The 18,157-nt window shown below is 42.3% G+C and overlaps 1 protein-coding gene across 4 annotated transcripts in view; it reads left to right on the top strand.

Annotated features, from left to right (window-relative positions):
• ANO6 (anoctamin 6) overlaps positions 1–18,157 on the top strand; it is a 192,628-nt gene that overhangs the window by 153,516 nt on the left and 20,955 nt on the right. For all 4 annotated transcript variants that reach the window (XR_006604655.1, XM_004765581.3, XM_004765580.3 and 1 more), the window contains 6 exons: positions 2,889–3,031; positions 5,242–5,319; positions 9,967–10,192; positions 11,260–11,429; positions 11,634–11,731; positions 17,980–18,110. Coding sequence is in view for 3 of the 4 variants with exons in the window: in XM_004765581.3 (XP_004765638.1) it covers positions 2,889–3,031; positions 5,242–5,319; positions 9,967–10,192; positions 11,260–11,429; positions 11,634–11,731; positions 17,980–18,110 (846 nt within the window). In the remaining variant the exon portion in view is untranslated. The remainder of the gene's footprint in view (positions 1–2,888; positions 3,032–5,241; positions 5,320–9,966; positions 10,193–11,259; positions 11,430–11,633; positions 11,732–17,979; positions 18,111–18,157) is intronic.

Below are 18,157 nucleotides of genomic sequence, written 5' to 3'. Positions count from 1 at the left end.
CCCAAGGTCCAAGGCAGCTTTCCCTCTCCTCTCATTACAGGTTGATGTAAGAGTCCTAACTCGGTCTCTCTAATCAACATGGGCCTCCTGGTGTGTGGTTTGCCAAAGAACATAAGGGCAGTGCTCCCCACCAGAGCGGGGAAAGATCAAAAGACACAGAACAGGAAACTCCAGTCTGCCATGGCACCCGGTCACCCTAGTTCCTGGTGCCCTCGGGGTGGGACACTGAGCCACATGAGTCAGCAGTGATATCGTCCAGCAACATTCTAAAACCACAAGTAGTTATGATACACAATGTGCACCCAGCAACGTAGTACCCAAGGTTTTGTAGACCTCCCCTTCCAATATCCCATAACACTTCGCAGCAGGAGGCTTGAGGAAGTACCCCGTGGTGAGTAAGCACAGCTTGGGCTCTGCAGCCAGAGCGCCCGGCCTCCAACACTGTCATCTCGGGCAGGTGTTTTAACCTTTCTGTGCTTCTCTCTCTCTTTGTCTGAAATGAGGAGAGTAATAGCAGTTGCCACTGAGGGGTGGGAGGGCTTTGATGCGAGCTTCATGGCATCATCTGTAACAGCCCTATGAGGTGGGTCCCACTGACCCCGTGTCACAGAGTGGGAAACGGGGGCTCAGCACATTGGAACATGTCGAACAGGAGTCACATCTAATAATCACTGGAACCAGAATTTGACCTCAATTCCAACACCCAGCTTATTTCTACTCTCACTCATCATTACTGGAAAACAAGTAAAGTCACAACCAATGCTGCTGGGAAGTGAGTGCTTTTTATTTCAGCTCTCTTGGCCATTGGGGAGTGCAGAGTTCCTGCTGCTCACAGCCCCGTCTCAGGAGGTCCTCCTGCGTCTCTGGCTATCCTCAGGTGGTCATCCTTAGGTGTTCTGCAGTAGGGCTGGCCGGCCTCTCTCTGCTCTGTCCTCACGCAGTTCCCAACCCTGATGGTAGACCTTTGAAGCAAAAACAAAACACAGTGCTTATGCCTCATCCTAGTCTAGTAAAGTCGGAAACTCAGGGTGTTGCCCGGGCTCAGTGTTTTGTTTTTTTGTTTTTTTAAGTTCAAGGGCTTTTCATGTGCAGCCACGCCAAGAACTACCCCTCTACACCTCATTTAATGATCTCATCTGCTCACAGCCTCAGTTAATGCTTTATAAAGTTTCCAGCTTAACCTAGATTTTTCTCCCAAGTTCTAGATGTTTACCTACCTACTGGTCGTCTCTCCTGTGGCCCAGAGGCACCTGATTAGAACCAAACCTGTTGACTTCACTCCTATTACTGCCCTTCTTATTGTGGATAATGGCCCTAGAATTTAGGGCATCACCTCACTTTAGCCAGAAACACGATTGGCATCCTAGACCTCTCCCTCCCCTTTACACCTCTGCATCTGACCATCCTGCCTGCCAAACATGCTCTGTTCTCTCTCCTCCACACCCAAGCAGCCTCATCAGGTACCTGCTGGCAGGTCTCCCTGCCTCTAGTCTCTCTAGAACTCCTGCAGTGTCCCCTCCACCTTGAAGTTACAAAAGGGTCACTTAAGGCATGGAGTCCTTTATGACGTGCCCCTGCTCTCTCTCCACCGGCTGCCCCACATTCCTCATGACACTGTACACTCACTTCCAGATAGTTGCTGCTTCTGGAAAGTATCTGGTTCTCTGGCTTCCTTGCCTTCGTATGCGTGGCTCCTTCAGGGGAGGTGACCTTAATGTCCCAACTTCACCTGATCAACTCTAAGTCGGTCATCTGCAGTGGTCCCCTCCTCTGGGAGAACCTCAGCCACACGTTGGTCACGTATTCTGGCTCTGCGCCCCTGGAGCCACCTGTGCTTACTTTGATGGGAACCCTCACTGGTCTGCTGTAGCTGTCACGTCACCATAATTCCTGCACATTTAGGAACTCCTTGAATCAGGCGGGTGTCTTTTCTCCTTATGGTCAGCACATAAAAGTACTTGGGTGTGGAACAGTGGTAAATCCAGAATTTTCTGTCTAGGAAAGGCGTAGGGGTACCAGTCTGATCGAAAGAAGGGTCAAAGGGATTTACCCTCAGACTACATTTTCAATCACTACTTGATGTTGTTTCTATTTAGTATTTTAAGTTCCAAGCTTTGAAAGATAGTAAAGATTTTAAAAAATAGTTTCATTCATACTTCACACAAGGTTGAGAAAAATATCAGATTCCCATATTTAAGAATAGTCTTTTAATTTAGGGTGGCTTGGGTGGTGGTAAGTAGAGATTTGAGGACTGCTCAGGTGCTCCCCGTCAGGCCCTCAAGAAAGAAGAGGGGGATGTGGGTATGAACGGGCTGAAGGACAGACGGACCATAAACTGGTTCTTGAATTACTGTAGTTATTTGTGGTTTTTTGGTGGGCGATAAAGTGCTAGTAGCAGAAGCCTTTTTTTTTAAGATTTTATTTTATTTGATTTGATAGAGATCACAAGTAGGCAGAGAGGAAGGTGGGGGGTGGGGTGGGGAAGCAGGCTCCCCGCTGAGCAGAGAGCCTGACAGGGGACTCAATCCCAGGACCCTGAGATCATGACCTGAGCAGAAGGCAGAGGCTTAACCCACTGAGCCACCCAGATGCCCCGCAGATGCCTTACATTATATAACTTGTGTTATATAATGTGTGTATATATATATATATATACATTATATATATATAATATACATTATATATATATAATGTATAACACAAGTTATATAATGTAACTATTATAATCACTTAACTCCTCTCTTTTAAAAATTAGTGTCCCCTGTAAATTAGACTTTACTGACAGTGTATAAAAGTGTTATGGGTAATTATAATCATCAATAATCTGGTACAGATTTCTGAAACCTCAGTCACCTATGAACCACATGCTCCTGTTCTCTCTCCATTAGTCACCTTGTTTTTGGAGTTTTGGAAGCGGCGCCAGGCGGAACTCGAGTACGAGTGGGACACAGTCGAGTTACAGCAGGAAGAGCAGCCCCGGCCAGAATACGAAGCGCAGTGTACTCACGTGGTGATCAATGAGATCACTCAGGTAAAGAGAACATTAAGTAGATGCGGCTTAGTCTGTGTACACGGTGGTTCTCAGCTGTGACGCACACTGCCATCACCTGGGGGCCTTGGAAAGTCTCGATGCGTAGGTCCCATCACTGTATACTCTGGTGGTCCTTAGTGGCCTGAGGTCTGTCCTGGGCACAGGGATTATGTAAAGCTTCTCTGGAGATTGTAATATGTAGCTGAGGTGAAGAAGTATTGCTTAGAACAGTGGACGTAGGAGATAAATGTGACGCCTTCTTTCATAATAAAAGTAAAATTGGGGAAAAGAAAATTAGACTGCGACAGAAATGTAGAAGAAAAGATGCACTGGTCTGTGTCCTTTCTTTCATATCGATAAAAAATGCAAACGAGAAAAATTAGAGTCTATGACATAGTTGTATAAGGAAGGACACATTGGATTTTATAGTTGATTTTTCATTTTTCACATGCCCCTCCTTCTGACAACCCCTTTTCCATCCAGATGAGCCCGCTGCCCTCTGTGCTGCTCTAAGCCTCCGGGACTGCTCCACCTTCTGGTTGGGATGGTCACAGGATCGTGCAGCTCTCTTCCAAAAGTTGGAGAAAGGGTAGAGGGAGAAGGGAAACATTCATTGAAGTCCAACTATGTGTAGGCCTGTGCTCGGCATTTTATATAATTGGAAAGGTAGATTTGCTTCTGCTACTGCTGCTGCAAAAAATAAAAAAATGAAACTGTGTCTCTCTACATATATATTCCAAAGCCAGTGAAGGGTAATTTTTGAATCATCTGCATTATTGCTCCTTTCCATCAACACAGAAAATGTAGAGCTGATTATACTTGCAGTCATCAGCATAAGGACAGTCAATCCAGAATACGAATAATTCTTGGAAAGAAAATGCTTTTACCAATAGCATCAGAAAATGTCCCTAAGTATAGATTTTATAAATTGAACCACAGATTTATAGAATGCCAACACTAAAAGGGACTGGAGGGACCAGTTTTATAAATGGAAAAAAATGAGGTTCAATTATCAACAGAAGGTGACATTTGTCTTTTACAATGTAACAAGCTTCAAATAATTCCCATTATGTATCGTTCTCACTGTTATCAATGGAAGATGATGAGGTCAAACCATGTGTTGTTGGAAGACTATACATTCAGAAATGAAAGCAGAAACTTAGATAAAATTAGATGCTGAAAGCGCCTTTTAAATACTTCAAAAAAAAAAAGCTTATAATATTGGCATGATAGAAAAAGTACTAAAGAAAAGAAAATGTAGTATTTAAAATTGCCAGCCAGTAAGTTAAATTTCCATTGAAACATTGCTTGTGAAAAAAATTGAAGATGAAGGTTCATTTTTCTTTCTCTTTTTCTTCATGTTCCTTTTGTTGCTAATGCACCCTCCATTGGTTTAGTGTGGAAATGAAGTGGTGGGAATGAGATGGCGTGCAAACCAAACACAGCAACTTACTAGCTGAGTGGTCTTTGACAAATGATCTAACTTCTCTATGCCAGAGTTTCTTCAGCTGTAAAAATGGGAATAATAGAGTTGCTTCCTCACACAGTGTAGTAAGGGTTAATTGAATTAATGGGTAGAACCTACTTAGAATAGTACCTGGCATAGAGTAAATGTCGTGGAAGTATTTGTAGCTATTATTATGCTACAGCTGCTCATATAATCCAGGTAAATCTTGAGAAGTATTGTTCTCCTCTTTTAAAAATTAAATGTATTCTTATGGGCCATGGAAACTGAAAATTTATAGCTATACCAAATTAATATATAAAGCTCCTCCAAGAAGCACATAATAGATAACAGTATTTGCAGATACCCGTGACACTTCCTGTCCTGCCCTGACTCTATGCTGTCGTTGCTACCGTGGCTAACATCTCCAATGAGCTCAGGAATGTAGCTCTACAACTTAGCATTGTCACATACCCAGGCTCCTGAGCTCAGGTCATGGCCAACAAACATTTCATCATTCATGCTTGCATTTTCAAAAAACATTAAAATGAGCACTGCAGTTGCCTTGTTGTGCATGTGTTTGAAATTAACAACAACAACAAAAATGTAATTCTGGGGAAAGGGGCTATGTTTGGAAAAGAATTTTTCCAAAAATTAAGCCTAAGATTTAGAGACCAGTCAGGAGAAAAAAAATCATTTCACCAGGGTCCTCCTTTGATTGACTAGACTTCTTTTCTTTTCTTTTCTTTTCTTTTTTTCCTTTCAGGAACAAGAGCGTGTTCCCTTCACTACCTGGGGAAAATGTGTCCGTATAACCCTCTGTGCAAGTGCTGTCTTCTTCTGGGTAAGTCTGTCACAGACATTTTAATATCTAATTGTAAATATCCAGGAAACTCAAGGCAAGTTGGAAACCATGTGGTCTCATAGAATTGTTTCCGGAGAACCAGTCAGCCACCACATGGAGCAGCTCTCATATCTGTCCACTCACGGTGGCTCTTCCAGTTCCTTTCACCTCCTTGGTTTAAATCAGATGAGTGGGTCCAGATTTCCCAGTTTCTGGTGAAGAAACAAGTGGGAGGCCTTAGGAATTTAAAATTTTCCAACAGGAGCAACAAAAATACAATGTCAAGGAATAGCCTTAAAAAGATAATAGGAACTAGCAAAGAAAACATAAAAACTACTGAAAGGTATAAAAGAAGACTGAAACAAATGATTATAGATTAAAAAAAGTAATATTTCTAAAATATCAGGACTTTTCACATTAATTTGGGGTTTATTATTAAAGTCATATTAGTAATATAATCATTAGTAATATATTAGAGTTTTATTGGCTCAGGAATAGCAAAATTAGAAAAGAGGATGTGAAGCCCAAATATGGGCCCTCATATCAGTAATAATTTAGTATATGAGAAGGGAGGCATTATAACTCATGGAATAAGTGAAGATTATTTAATAAATGTCAATGGAGGGCCACCTGGGTGGCTCAGTGGGTTAAGCTTCTGCCTTCGGCTTGGGTCATGATCCCATGGTCCTGGGATAGAGTCCCACATCGGGCTCTCTGCTCAGCAGGGAGCCTCCCTTCCTCTCTCTCTGCCTGCCTCTCTGCCTACTTGTGATCTCTGTCAAATAAATAAATAAATAAAATCTTTTTTGAAAAATAAATAAATAAATGGCAATGGAATACTTGTTAGCTCTTAGGAAAAAAAATAGATATTAAAACCATACTGTGAATACATATTGTAATTCCAGAAATATTCGGAAGGTAACACCACAAACTGGAAATAAATATTGATGAATATGCAATCTTTGCATAAAAAAAAACCTTCCTAAACATCACAGCAGTGAAAGAAGTTTCAGAGGAAAATCTACAGATTCCCACACATTGGTATCATTCTAAGCTTAAACAAAACAAATGAAATTTTTGTTAACAATGAGGGCAAAAGGTTAATACCTTCAATATATAAGAAGTCCGGATCACTTGTAAGGTAGCACTAAAGATCTCAAAAGCTGAGGAGGCAGAGAATAAGAATACCCTTTCACAAAAGGAAAAATACCCTGGCAAATGTCAGATGTCAATACTAATTAAATCAGTGCCCATTTAAATGAGATACGGTGTTTCACCTCTCACCTCAGAAGGCCCAGTGTTGGTGAGGTGCAGTGATCAGCTACTCTCCTACTTAGAGTGTGAGAATTTTAAGCTGCCCTGGTCTTAAAAAGCAGTTTGCTAGTAAGTATCATGAGTCACAGATATTTATGTGCTTTAATCTACTAATTCAGCTTTTAAAAACCTTTAATAAGGAGGTATTTCAAAATGGTAAGAAAAGTAAAGATTTAGTCACATGTATTTATTACAAATATACACATTTATTTCTGTGGTTTATGCATTATTATATATAAAAACGTCTCAGCCAAAATATCCTACATCTAATCCTTCATACAATTGAATATGGTGTAGCCATGAGAAAGTATGTCCATGAAAATACTTTATTACATGTAAAAATGTTATGGTTTTGAAAGGCTTAAGAAAAGGATAAAATATGTAACATGATATTTAATATGCAAATAATGCATAATTCTGAAGGAATTGTGCCTACATATAGATGGTACATACATTTTTTTTTTCTATTTTTCTTTCTTTCTTCTTTATTTTTATAGTTAGGAGTCATTCAGTTGTAGGTGATGGAAAAATCAATCTTCAGTTGATTTAAACAACAACAACAAATTGAGAGTGGGTGACATTTATTGGTTCCTGTAACTAAAACTCCCAGGTCTGAGGTAGGGCTTCCATGAGGGTAGATAATTGCAGCCCAGATGACATCCTGGGCTGTGTGTTTTGTTCTGCCTTCATTCTGTGTCCAGTGGTCTCCTGGCTCGGTGGTTTTGGGCAATACCTTCTGAACTCAGAATGCTGCAGGATTCCAGATCTCACATCACATGCAAACCAAGAGAGTTTTCTGTTAGCAGCTTCCTCTTGACAGAGCAAGTTTCTCTTCCTCATAGACACTAGCAGATCTCTCCTCACATCCTACTGGCTCTTATTAAGTTATTTGTCAGGCCTTGAATCTTTGTGAGGCCAGCAGGATGAGATACCTATTTGTCTCAAACCAGCCAGGATGTACCTGTAAAGACGGGGGAGCAGGGGGACAATCCAGTGCAAACCACAGGACTGAAAATGAAGGAGAGTTCATTCCGCCAAAGCAAGAGCTGGGTCTGCTGCTAAGACTGGGAACAGATCCAAGGCAGCAAGAGCAACCAGTGTCCACTGTGGTGTAATTTCAAGTGTTCCAATAATCTTTTATTAAAGTTATAATCAGAAAAGATTCATAAGAGCTTGAGAATTAAAATCTTCCTCCTGGGAAGATATATTGAACCTATCAAGTACCCTGAAGAAGTATGGAAACAAGTCAAGTTTGTAGAAGCTCTGAAATGAATTGGAATTCATTTCCTAACCCACGTAGGAGGCAGTGCCCTGTAGAGGTTAGTGGAACTCTGGAGTCTCTGAGTGTCTCTGTTCTTTCAGTTACTAGTGGCTTAATTTGGGTCAAAGTCTCAATCTCTTTGGCTCTTTTTCCACTGTAAAAGATACCAGGCTACCTATCTCCCAGGGCTGTTGTTGAGGATTTAAAAAATATGTGTGCTGAGGTGAAGAGTAAGCATTTAAAGAATCTCAACTATTATAATTACTTAATAATTCAAATTATTATGGAGATTTTAAAAATATATACATGATTTTTTTAAAAAAAGATTTTATTTATTTATTTGAGAGAGGGAGACAGAGATAGGGAGAGAGAACATGATCCGGGGTGGGAGGGAGAGGCAGAGAGGGTCTGGGAGTCTGCTGAGCAGGGAGCCCGATGGGGGACTCAATCCCAACACCCTGGGATCATGACCTGAGCCGAAGGCAGAGGCTTAACCGCCTGAGCCACCCAGGTGCCCCTAAATATATACGATTTAAATGGCCAATATTTGTTGTGCTCAGAGAGGAAGACGGGATATACCTTCACTAATACATTTTTCTCCACCATGGCTAATTTTCACTTGTACTGACGTACACAAACATGTCATTCCTTTCACAAGTATTAAGCCCTTTCTGTGAAGGGAAGGAGATAATGAGAGAGATTAGAAGAGGAAATATCATGCCTTCTCTACAAACTGATGGCTTTAAAAGTAAGAAAAACCTCTTATTAATAACATGTCAGTTGCCGTATTCACAGCTACCATTTACATAGTACTTTTCATGTGCATGGGCTTAATGTTCTTAAGTGTTTCTACCTGCGGTAACTCATTAAAGCCTCACAACAATCCTATAAGTTAGTTCCCATTAGGATCCCTCACTCTAAGGACAAAGACATTGAAACCCCAAAGGCTAAGTAATTTGCACAAGGTCCCACAGCTCAGGCAGAGCTGGGAGTCAAATGCAGGAAGCTGACTCCAGGGCCTCACCTATAATCTCTCCCCAAGTGAAAACCAGGCACCCTCTCTTGCTGTAAACAACACCAAGTGATTTGCTTGGCCCTGAAGTGCACAGTGTCTGTAGCTTTTCTCCCTGGTAGCAGTCCTCACGGGCAGTCAGTCACATCGAGTACATGCTTTGGAGTAAGTCCAAGAAAGTAGACGTAGGGGAAACAGTTTGAAAAAGGGATCTTCAGTGTGTGTTACTCAGGGGCCAGAGAAAACCTGCCTAGTGGGGCCAGAGAAAACCTGCCTAGTGCGGAAGTAATGTTCTACTAACCATGTATAAATGGCTTCAGACCCCCCCGGCAACATGGGGTCTGTGCTGTCAAAAATGCAACAGATTAGTGAAATGAATCTTGTGCGAAGGCAGGTGTGAATAACTGCCAGTTTCAGATCTTAAGATCTAAGCGTGAAAAGCATGTGCCGCCTTCATCAGCAGATACCTTGTTGTCCTTTCCAACTTCCCTGTGGGCATGCTGCAGCCTCCCGGGTCCTGTTCAGAATCTCGCCTCGTGCAGGTGACTAAGACGCTAGCACCTACTGACCCTTGAACCTGTGCTCGGTTCTCTGTTGGAAGGAGAGCTATCCCCTCAATGCACCATAACTGAGTGAAAACTATTGCATACCCTCAAGGATGCCGCAACTGTAGGAGAGATGTTTTCATGCGTTCTACTATTCCAGTTTTTTCTCATCTGAAGATATTTTTTTTTTTTTAATAGACCTTCATTTTTGGAGCAGGTTGGGGTTTGCAGACATACTGCCCAAAAGTACAGGCTTCCCATGAACTCCTCCCTCCTTGTGCAGTTTCTCCCCTTGCTTTTATTTTCCCTCAGTGGGTACATGCTCTTTTGACCTCCATCATTCCTTTCCCCTATTTTGGGAAATTTAGCATGCCCAGGTCCTACCTGTCTCAGGGCCGTTGTGTGAGAGTCCCATTATCCCACACATGCACCTTGTCCATTCACACAGGGGTTCATCTCTAAGCATAAAAATACTCCTCGTGAAGCTCACATGGGTGTGTTTGTTGTGCTTCCAGATCCTGTTGATCATCGCCTCCGTTATTGGGATCATTGTCTACAGGCTGTCGGTGTTCATTGTGTTTTCTACCAAACTTCCCGAGACCTTGAACGGGACGGACTCAATCCAGAAGTACCTGACCCCTCAGACAGCCACGTCTATCACAGCTTCCCTCATCAGCTTTGTCATCATTATGATTCTGAACATCATATATGAAAAAGTGGCCATCATGATTACGAATTTTGGTAAGGTCCTATTACAGCTTTGGTCATCTGTAAGACATTTTTAGAACCTGGTGAAAAAGAGAGTCTGTCTCTTTTAGGCATTTCAATTTCAACATGTTACAAATTTTTGAAAATTTCAAGTGTAAACATACTTCATCTAACCTGTGTGGGAAATGAATTATCTACAGCTTTGCATTAGCAAAAGGGACAAAGCAAAGACAATCATTATAATGTCCAAGCTCTGTGTAAACAGATCAGCCCTGAATAATATTTTCAATTATGTTAGATCACGTACCCTATTGTTGAAAGTAAATAGTCTCTTTATTGCAAATAAGTGGAATAGGGTCATGGTTCCAGTGGCAAATATGCTCCTCTTTTGCTGAGAGGACAAGTAATCACACTGTTGCGTGGCTTCCCCCCATGCTGTTCATATTAATATAGCTTTGTTCTCATCAGCTCCGGCTTTTGTAATAAATGTTTCTCTCTCCCTGGCTTGTATCCCAGGCAGCTGCTTGGTGGTCAGAGTTAAGCACTCCCCACATGCTGCATATGCCTGGGTCATTTTCCGAATGGTCTGCTCAGCGGTCATCTTCTGAAAATGATCAGACTGATTTAAATTCTAAACTAGAAGAATGACCTGTTTTGTCTTCTCCAACTGCTTGTAACAAGTTCCCCCTTGTTTGTTTCAACAGCCCTACCTTATCGCAATTCAGGAAGACAAGAGAGTATAATTTAGCAGGGCTGTTCAAATAAAAATTTTTTTTTGTCCACTTAGACCTGAGAGAGCACGGCCTTGTCCATTTGAGAACACTGGGCTCATAAAAATTAAGGAATCCTTGAATATTTTTGCCGTATGGGATATTGTATTCTCGGCAGAAGGGGGAGGGAGGGAGGACTCTTACAACGATGTGTAAACTTGGAATTAACACAGTAGCTATATTAAGGAATTCAGAACAGCTTAAACGGAAACAGTGTGAATTGTATTTTTTTTTTAAAAAAAACAAACATGTTAACTCATGTATCCCTGTCTTTGCTTAGGGTCTCAAAGCTGTTCACAGTTTTAAAATCTCACCTTTATTCAACTACAGAACTCCCAAGGACACAGACAGACTATGAGAACAGCCTGACCATGAAGATGTTCTTATTCCAGTTTGTCAACTACTATTCTTCATGCTTCTACATCGCGTTCTTTAAGGGCAAATTTGTAGGTTACCCAGGAGACCCCGTCTATTGGCTGGGAAAATACAGAAATGAAGAGGTACGGACTTAGAACTGGATTCTCTTGACAATTGAAGCTGCTTTCTGTTTCCTCCTGGCTGCCCAGTGAAGAGTTTCTTCACTGTATAGTCTAGAGAGTCTCTTCACCTCAACAGAAGAATATCACCAAAAAATAAAAGTAGTGACTCAATTTCATGTTTGACCCATCTAGAATTTAAATGGGATTTTCTTTGTCATATTCCAGTGTGACCCAGGTGGCTGTCTCCTTGAACTGACGACGCAGCTGACGATAATCATGGGAGGCAAAGCAATCTGGAATAACATACAAGAGGTGTTACTCCCGTGAGTATGAAGCTGTGTAATCCCGGGGCTGTGAGTGAGGAGAGAACAGCCCACACATCCAAATCACTTGCCTGTATGTTCACACAGCTGCGTGCCCACCTCTAAAATGGAGTAAACTCTATTTATTATAGGTCTCCAGACAAGATGGTCCAACCAATGGTATAAATGTATCCAGTGTTTGACAATTATGTTACAAAGGAAAAAAAAATCATATTTAACTTAAATCCCCATCTGCTGCATTTTATGTCTATTAGCCCATTATTGGTAGCAAACTGATCCTCGTTCTTGGAGAGATGACCTTTGTTGAGGCTGTGAACTAAGTATTTCCCCAACTTTCATGACTTTCTCCTCCCTTATAGTAAGCTTTAAAAACCAACAGTAGTAATTTGTTGAGTTCCTAGTATGTGCCAGGTCCCTGTATTAAGTGCTTGATAGATCACTCTCATTTAATCTTACAGACAATCCTTATTTTTATCTCCTTTATAAAAATGAAGATTCTGTGGCTTAAAGCAGTTAAATGATTTACCCGTGTTTGCGTTATCTGTAAGAGGCTACTGTGGGATTCAAATCCAAGATCCCAGGACTCCAAATCCTTGTGCTTTCAACCAGAGTTCTCTTGGGTTCCTCAGGCGCAAGATTACATAATGTTTTAAGAGATAATCATCTAAAATAATAACCACAAATGTTTTGGCTTACTGTTCTTTCCCTAAGAAATGAGAGCAACAGATGTTAGCCAAGGTCACACTGTCCTTTTAAATCTTCACTTAAGCCCTATCTTATATCAAAGTGAAGAGTCCAGTGCTGTCTCAATTTCTGCACATTTTCAGGGGGCTTAGTATATTTCTTTTTTGTTGCTGCTGAACAGATTACCACCAACCTAATGGTAATAGGAAGACAATTAAAAAAAAAAAACACAAAACAACAGATTTTAATACCTTACAGTTCCAGAAGTCACAAGTCTGACACGGGTTTCAGTGGGCTACAGTCAAGGGGTTCGCAGGAGCCTTCCCTTCCAGAAGCCTCTGAGATGAATCTATTTGTTTGCCTTTTCTGGCTTCTAGGATTGTCCACATTCCTTGGCTTATGGCTTCTTTTCTCATCTCCGAGCCAGCCTTGTGGCTGTGTCTGACTTCTGTAGTCACATCCCCTCAGCTCTTCCCTCCCTCCTTCTTCCGCTTTGACTGACCCTGATGATTTCAGTGGGCCCACCTGGATGATCCAGGAAAATCTGTCTTTTTTTTTTTTTTTAAGATTTTATTCATTCATTTGACAGAGAGAGAGAGAGAGAGATCACAAGTAGGCAGAGAGGCAGGCAGAGAGAGAGGGGGAAGCAGGCTCCCTGCTGAGCAGAGAGCCTGATGCAGGGCTCGATCCCAGGACCCTGAGATCATGACCTGAGCTGAAACAGAGGCTTAACCCACTGAGCCACCCCGGTGCCCCCAGGAAAATCTGTCTTATTGTCAGCTCATTCACAACCTTATTTCCCCCGTACCAGGTAACGTAACATATTCGTTTGTTCTAGGCGGGGGCTGTAGACATCTGTTGGGAAGCCATTTTTCTGACTATTCCACATAACTTTTCAAGATAATTTCTGGCTCTGAGTTTCTGTTCTCAAAAAACTTTTGATCTCTCTTCTGTCTTGCCTCCCACATCTGTATTTTCTGCTTATGCCAACCCTAACGCCAGCTGTGGCCCCTCTCCTCAGTGTCCTCCAGAACCACTCACACCAGCAGCCTTTACTGACATTTGGGACACAGAGCCAGAAACCCAAACAACTTTAATTTTAAAATTTAAAAAATCCATCTTTTTAAAGTCTTTCGTCCATATAACTGTATGACTGTTTTTTTTCCCCTATTACCCTTCTTTGTAGCTTCAGACTCTGCTGCTTGTCTTCCTCCCACCACATAGAACTTCCCTTTCTTTCTCTTCCCTCCACTAACTTCTCTCTCTTCCCCATTACCAGGTCCCTGTTCATTCTCTCTGCAGAACATTTAACCTCTTCCCCCCCCCCCCCCGTCTTTGCGGAGCAGAAACCTCCAGGTTTCAGTATGTCCTTCCACGTCTCGTCACCAGGCTTCATCCTCCACCTTCCATGGAAACTGTCAGGGTCTGTCTCCAAACAGACCCTCCTCTTGCCCCCAGCTCCCTCCTCACCTCTCTCCCCACTCACAGAAAAATGGATTTGGGTCTTAGCTATAAAATTGATATTTGGGGACCTTACTACACAGTCAACAACCCTTACCTTCGCTGAGTTCATACTCAGATTGTTCCAAATGAGTACAAGTAGGTCATGTACCAATGTTGGATGTGAAAATAAATATATCAAATAGAGGAAAGGCTTCACTCAGATGAGTAAAAACCATTTTTCCAAAGGAAGTAGGCTGGTTATTTAAACCAAATTTTGATGACTAATTGGTTGTCAGAGAGCTATTTTCTGATTAAAAAAAAAAAAATAGTGGCTGTTGGGGTGGGATGGAGGGAGATGTATATTTCCTAAACTGGCACTGAGAAATTAATATGCAATGAATCTTGTTCACATGAAATACTTAAAAATAAAGGATGTATATAGTGTCCATGGCTGCTTTATACCTGCACTTCAAGTGAGGCCATCGTTGCAAAATTTTAGTAAGCTAAACTTTTTGTATAGCTCTTTCTATGCCTGGCCTAAAATACTTGAGGGTGGTACATTTTGAATTCTTTTCCCCTTGCCTGAAAACTAGGAATGCTAAATTTTAGCCACTTTAGAGAGTGACTCTGGCTCTTCCCATCATTCTTTCTTATGGTAGGTGCCATTTTCTTTCTCACTCTTTCCACAACAGTGAGAGAGAGTGCAGTTACTCTTGCTACCCAAAACTGTCCCCACCCCAAAAACACACAGGAGGGGAGAGAAAAACTGTGTGTGTAAGTCAGCAGCTGTTTTCACACCATTTAAGTATGTCATGGGGAACATAACGAAATGAATGTCACCATCAACTTGCCGCCTTCCACCGCCACCCCATTTGAGGTCCTCGGTGAGGATTCCTGGAGTGTAAGAAGAAGCACCTCTTGCACTATGACCCAGGTCCCTTTGGGGTCCCCCCAGCACCTAAGTCAGTACCTAGGATTTAGCGGGCAGTCCCCAGCAGCAGAGGAGTGAGTGAGTGAGCCATAGGCTTCAAATACATAACATCAGCGAAGTGACACAGTTGTTTGTTGGACCCAGAGAACAAGCTCATCATCCCAGCCTCACTCAGTATTTTAGTGTTTGAGGCATTCCTGGGAATTTTATTCTGTGCTTGACAAAAGACTAATACAATTGCTGCATGAAGCTACTTACTCTGGAGAAATTTTTATGATAAATGTTAAGGAACATAATTATAGTTAAATATCTAAAATACCAATAGCATTGTTCTTTGGTGTTTAGATAATGGATGACTGTAATTTTCATCCATTATATGTTTTTGTATTTTTCACAATAGATATGCACTACTTTAAAAAAGTGAACTCTTATAAGAGAAAATATCCCTTCTCAAGATCTGATTTGGCTAGAGGATGAACCAAAGACATAGAGTAAGGAACCTTACATAAAGCTATCTCTCACTGTTCACACTGATCCTTCACTTTCAGGAAGAGTAAAATAGATTCAGATACTGAAGGGTGCTTGTATTCAAAATTAGCAAGTAGGAATACTGTGGAATAGCCTTAAATAGAAATAGTGATTATCTGTACCATGTGGATTACATATGATAATGAAGAAACAAAGAGAAAATGAGGTGTAAAGTGCTTTAAGCCCTGCTTTATGCATAATAAGGACTTAGGAAAGGGTGGCTTTTTACAATGCTGTTCTGTTATTGCTAGTATGCATGGTAAATTCTTAAGAAAACTATTTTTGTAACCTCTGCTAGAGGGAGGAAGCTTCCAACCGTGGCCAGGGGAAGAAGTGTCTGGTACCAGTGTTTTTAAAAAGTTCTCTCGGTGATTCTACGTGCAGTCAAGATTGAGATCTCTGCCCTAGATTCATAACCCACTAGAAAACGCAAAAGACCGAGGACAGTGATGGATGGATGACAGCCCAAGATTTCCTGTTGCTGATAAGTGGTTCAACTGAGGAAGATGGAACAAGAGGCTCAGAGTCTGTAGCTCAGAAAAGGAAGCCAGTCAGAAGGATTTCTAATATGACCTATTATGGGTGAGGGAAGGCAGTACGGTGCCAGAGGGAAGTGGGTAGAGGAGCTGGTCATACAAGTGGTTGCCAGCACAGAAATTTCATCCTCAGTCCAAATTGGAATGGATTTAGATCCCCAGTCATAAAAGAATGCTTCTCTGGAGTGTGGAGAGGAATCCATCAAGAGGCTGAGGCTGGAAGTGTGAGCCAAAATAAATAAATAAGACAATAGAAATCAGGAATCTCCAGTCTGGGTGTCCTGAAGGGTGATGGATGATGCCACCAGTGTCCCAAGACCCCAATCATGCCTAAAGCTGCAGGTGCCTGGCCTTGCCTTAGACTTGACTGATTACAGAACTTTGGATTAAGGTATAGGAAGGAGCACAGCAACAAGCCTTCCAGGTCATTCTAAGTGCTGAAGTGGGACCCACCCATCCAGACAGCATTGCGTCCCCAAGCCAAGATTCCAAGTCACTGAGGCTGGGTTTACCATCGGCCTCAGCCAGTGAGCCTGTATTGCTCAAAAGAAAATCCCGTGAAGGGGGTTTTGATGTATTAGGAAATGTGCTAGATACATTATCTATTCTGGATCATTTAATCCTGACAGAAACCCTGAACAGGATAGGCTTCCGCACCCCATTTTATTTTAGCATGACTGAAGTCAGGTAGTAAGCAGTGAAGTGTGGATTCGGATTCAGGGGTGTCTGAGACCGTGTCTCCGCCACTTCCCAAGCCTCGCGCTGTGTCCCTAATGTCACAGAAGAGAAAGAAGTACGGCAGGATTGTGAAGCCAGGGGCGTGTTCTGTCATAGAGCGGTCGCCCCCTCGTGCGCCTCAGGGTTGGGGGTCGGTCGGGTTACCACAGAGACCAGCAGCAGTGGGACGTCTGGCATGACAAGCTGTTTGTAGCACGTGTGCATGGGCAACCCCGCTAGGGCTGTCTTTAGGGTAAAGCCTTCTCAGTATCTGAATTTGAAAATCCGTGCGAGCATGTTGCTGGATCATCCACAGCTTAGCCCAGATGTTTGTATTTGAAGTTGTTTGCTGCTGTCATGCCTCTTACGGTGCACTCCATGAGGAAACCACAAGCCAGCTGTTGCTTGAGGGGACAACGGTTCTTTAGGCTACAGGTGCACGCTTCGTGCCACTGCCAACTTCAATTTCTTTTCAGGAAAAATTGCCCTAAAAGCAGGGGGAGCGGGAGAGGACACATTTGTCTGGAGGCATTAGGAAAGAAGGTAACATAAAAGACAACAGACGACTCGGTGGGGCCAGTGTCCAATAGAGCAGAGCATGGGGCATTGTCACTTCTCGGGTCCTTGATTTATTCAGCTTAAAATAAGGTCTTGGACCTGTTTCATCTAAATGAAAATATTTCCCCATTCTCTCAGAAACCTTTAATGGCTCCCCGCTTCCCCCAGAGTAAAAAAATGCCCAGATCCTCATGGTGATCTCTTGGGCTCTGCACAGCTCAGAACCACCCTAGCAGTTTCTTGCTAACCCAGGACCACAGTGGGCGCCATGCTGTCCGTTGAAGGAAAGTCAGGGGCCTGCTCCTGCCTCTGGGGCTCTGGAGTCACTGTACCCTTTGCCTCCTTCACATTTTTATTCCAATGTCACTCCTCCACCTGAGCCCTTCTCTGCCATAGCCCCTCTCCCCCTTCCACGAATGCAGACAATCTCCATTCCTTGCCCTGCCTCATTCTTCTCTGCAGCAGGATCATCAGCTCCCATACCATGTCTGCCTATATTTTCTTCTCTGGTGATTTTTATACTAGAAGGACCATTTTGGATAATAGCAGCCAAATGGGGGAAAACAAAAAACAAAACAAAAACCTAAAGTTAATCAAATGAGAGAAAAGTATTTCTAAAAACTAACTGCCATATGGAAAGGAGCTGGGAGAAAAAAACAGTAGCAGTTACGATTTTAATAAAGCCTGGTACATAGTACTGGTTTTCAAAATATCTGGGGGTAGGGAAGCAGAAATAGAAATTTATCATGAAAACAAGCGATTAATTTCTTGAGGAGGTTGTGTGGTTCTCTTGTGAGAGATCTGCAAAATAATTAATGCTATTCTAATTTATAGTTCGATCTTTTTGGCAGCTGGGTCAAGAACCTGATTGGACGATGTCGCACAGTTTCTGGAGCAGAAAAAATGACCCCGCGATGGGAACAAGACTACCACCTGCAGCTCATGGGCAAACTGGGATTGTTTTATGAATATCTTGAAATGAGTAAGTCCTTAGTGACATAAATCATACTGGAACATGTTTTGGATCCC

This window comes from Mustela putorius, unplaced genomic scaffold (assembly GCF_011764305.1).
Source record: "Mustela putorius furo isolate JIRA1106 unplaced genomic scaffold, ASM1176430v1.1 tig00537227_pilon_pilon_pilon, whole genome shotgun sequence".
Taxonomy (NCBI): domain Eukaryota; kingdom Metazoa; phylum Chordata; class Mammalia; order Carnivora; family Mustelidae; genus Mustela; species Mustela putorius.
The sequence above is the reverse complement of the archived record's forward strand: the minus strand, read 5'-3'. Positions and strand labels throughout refer to the sequence as shown.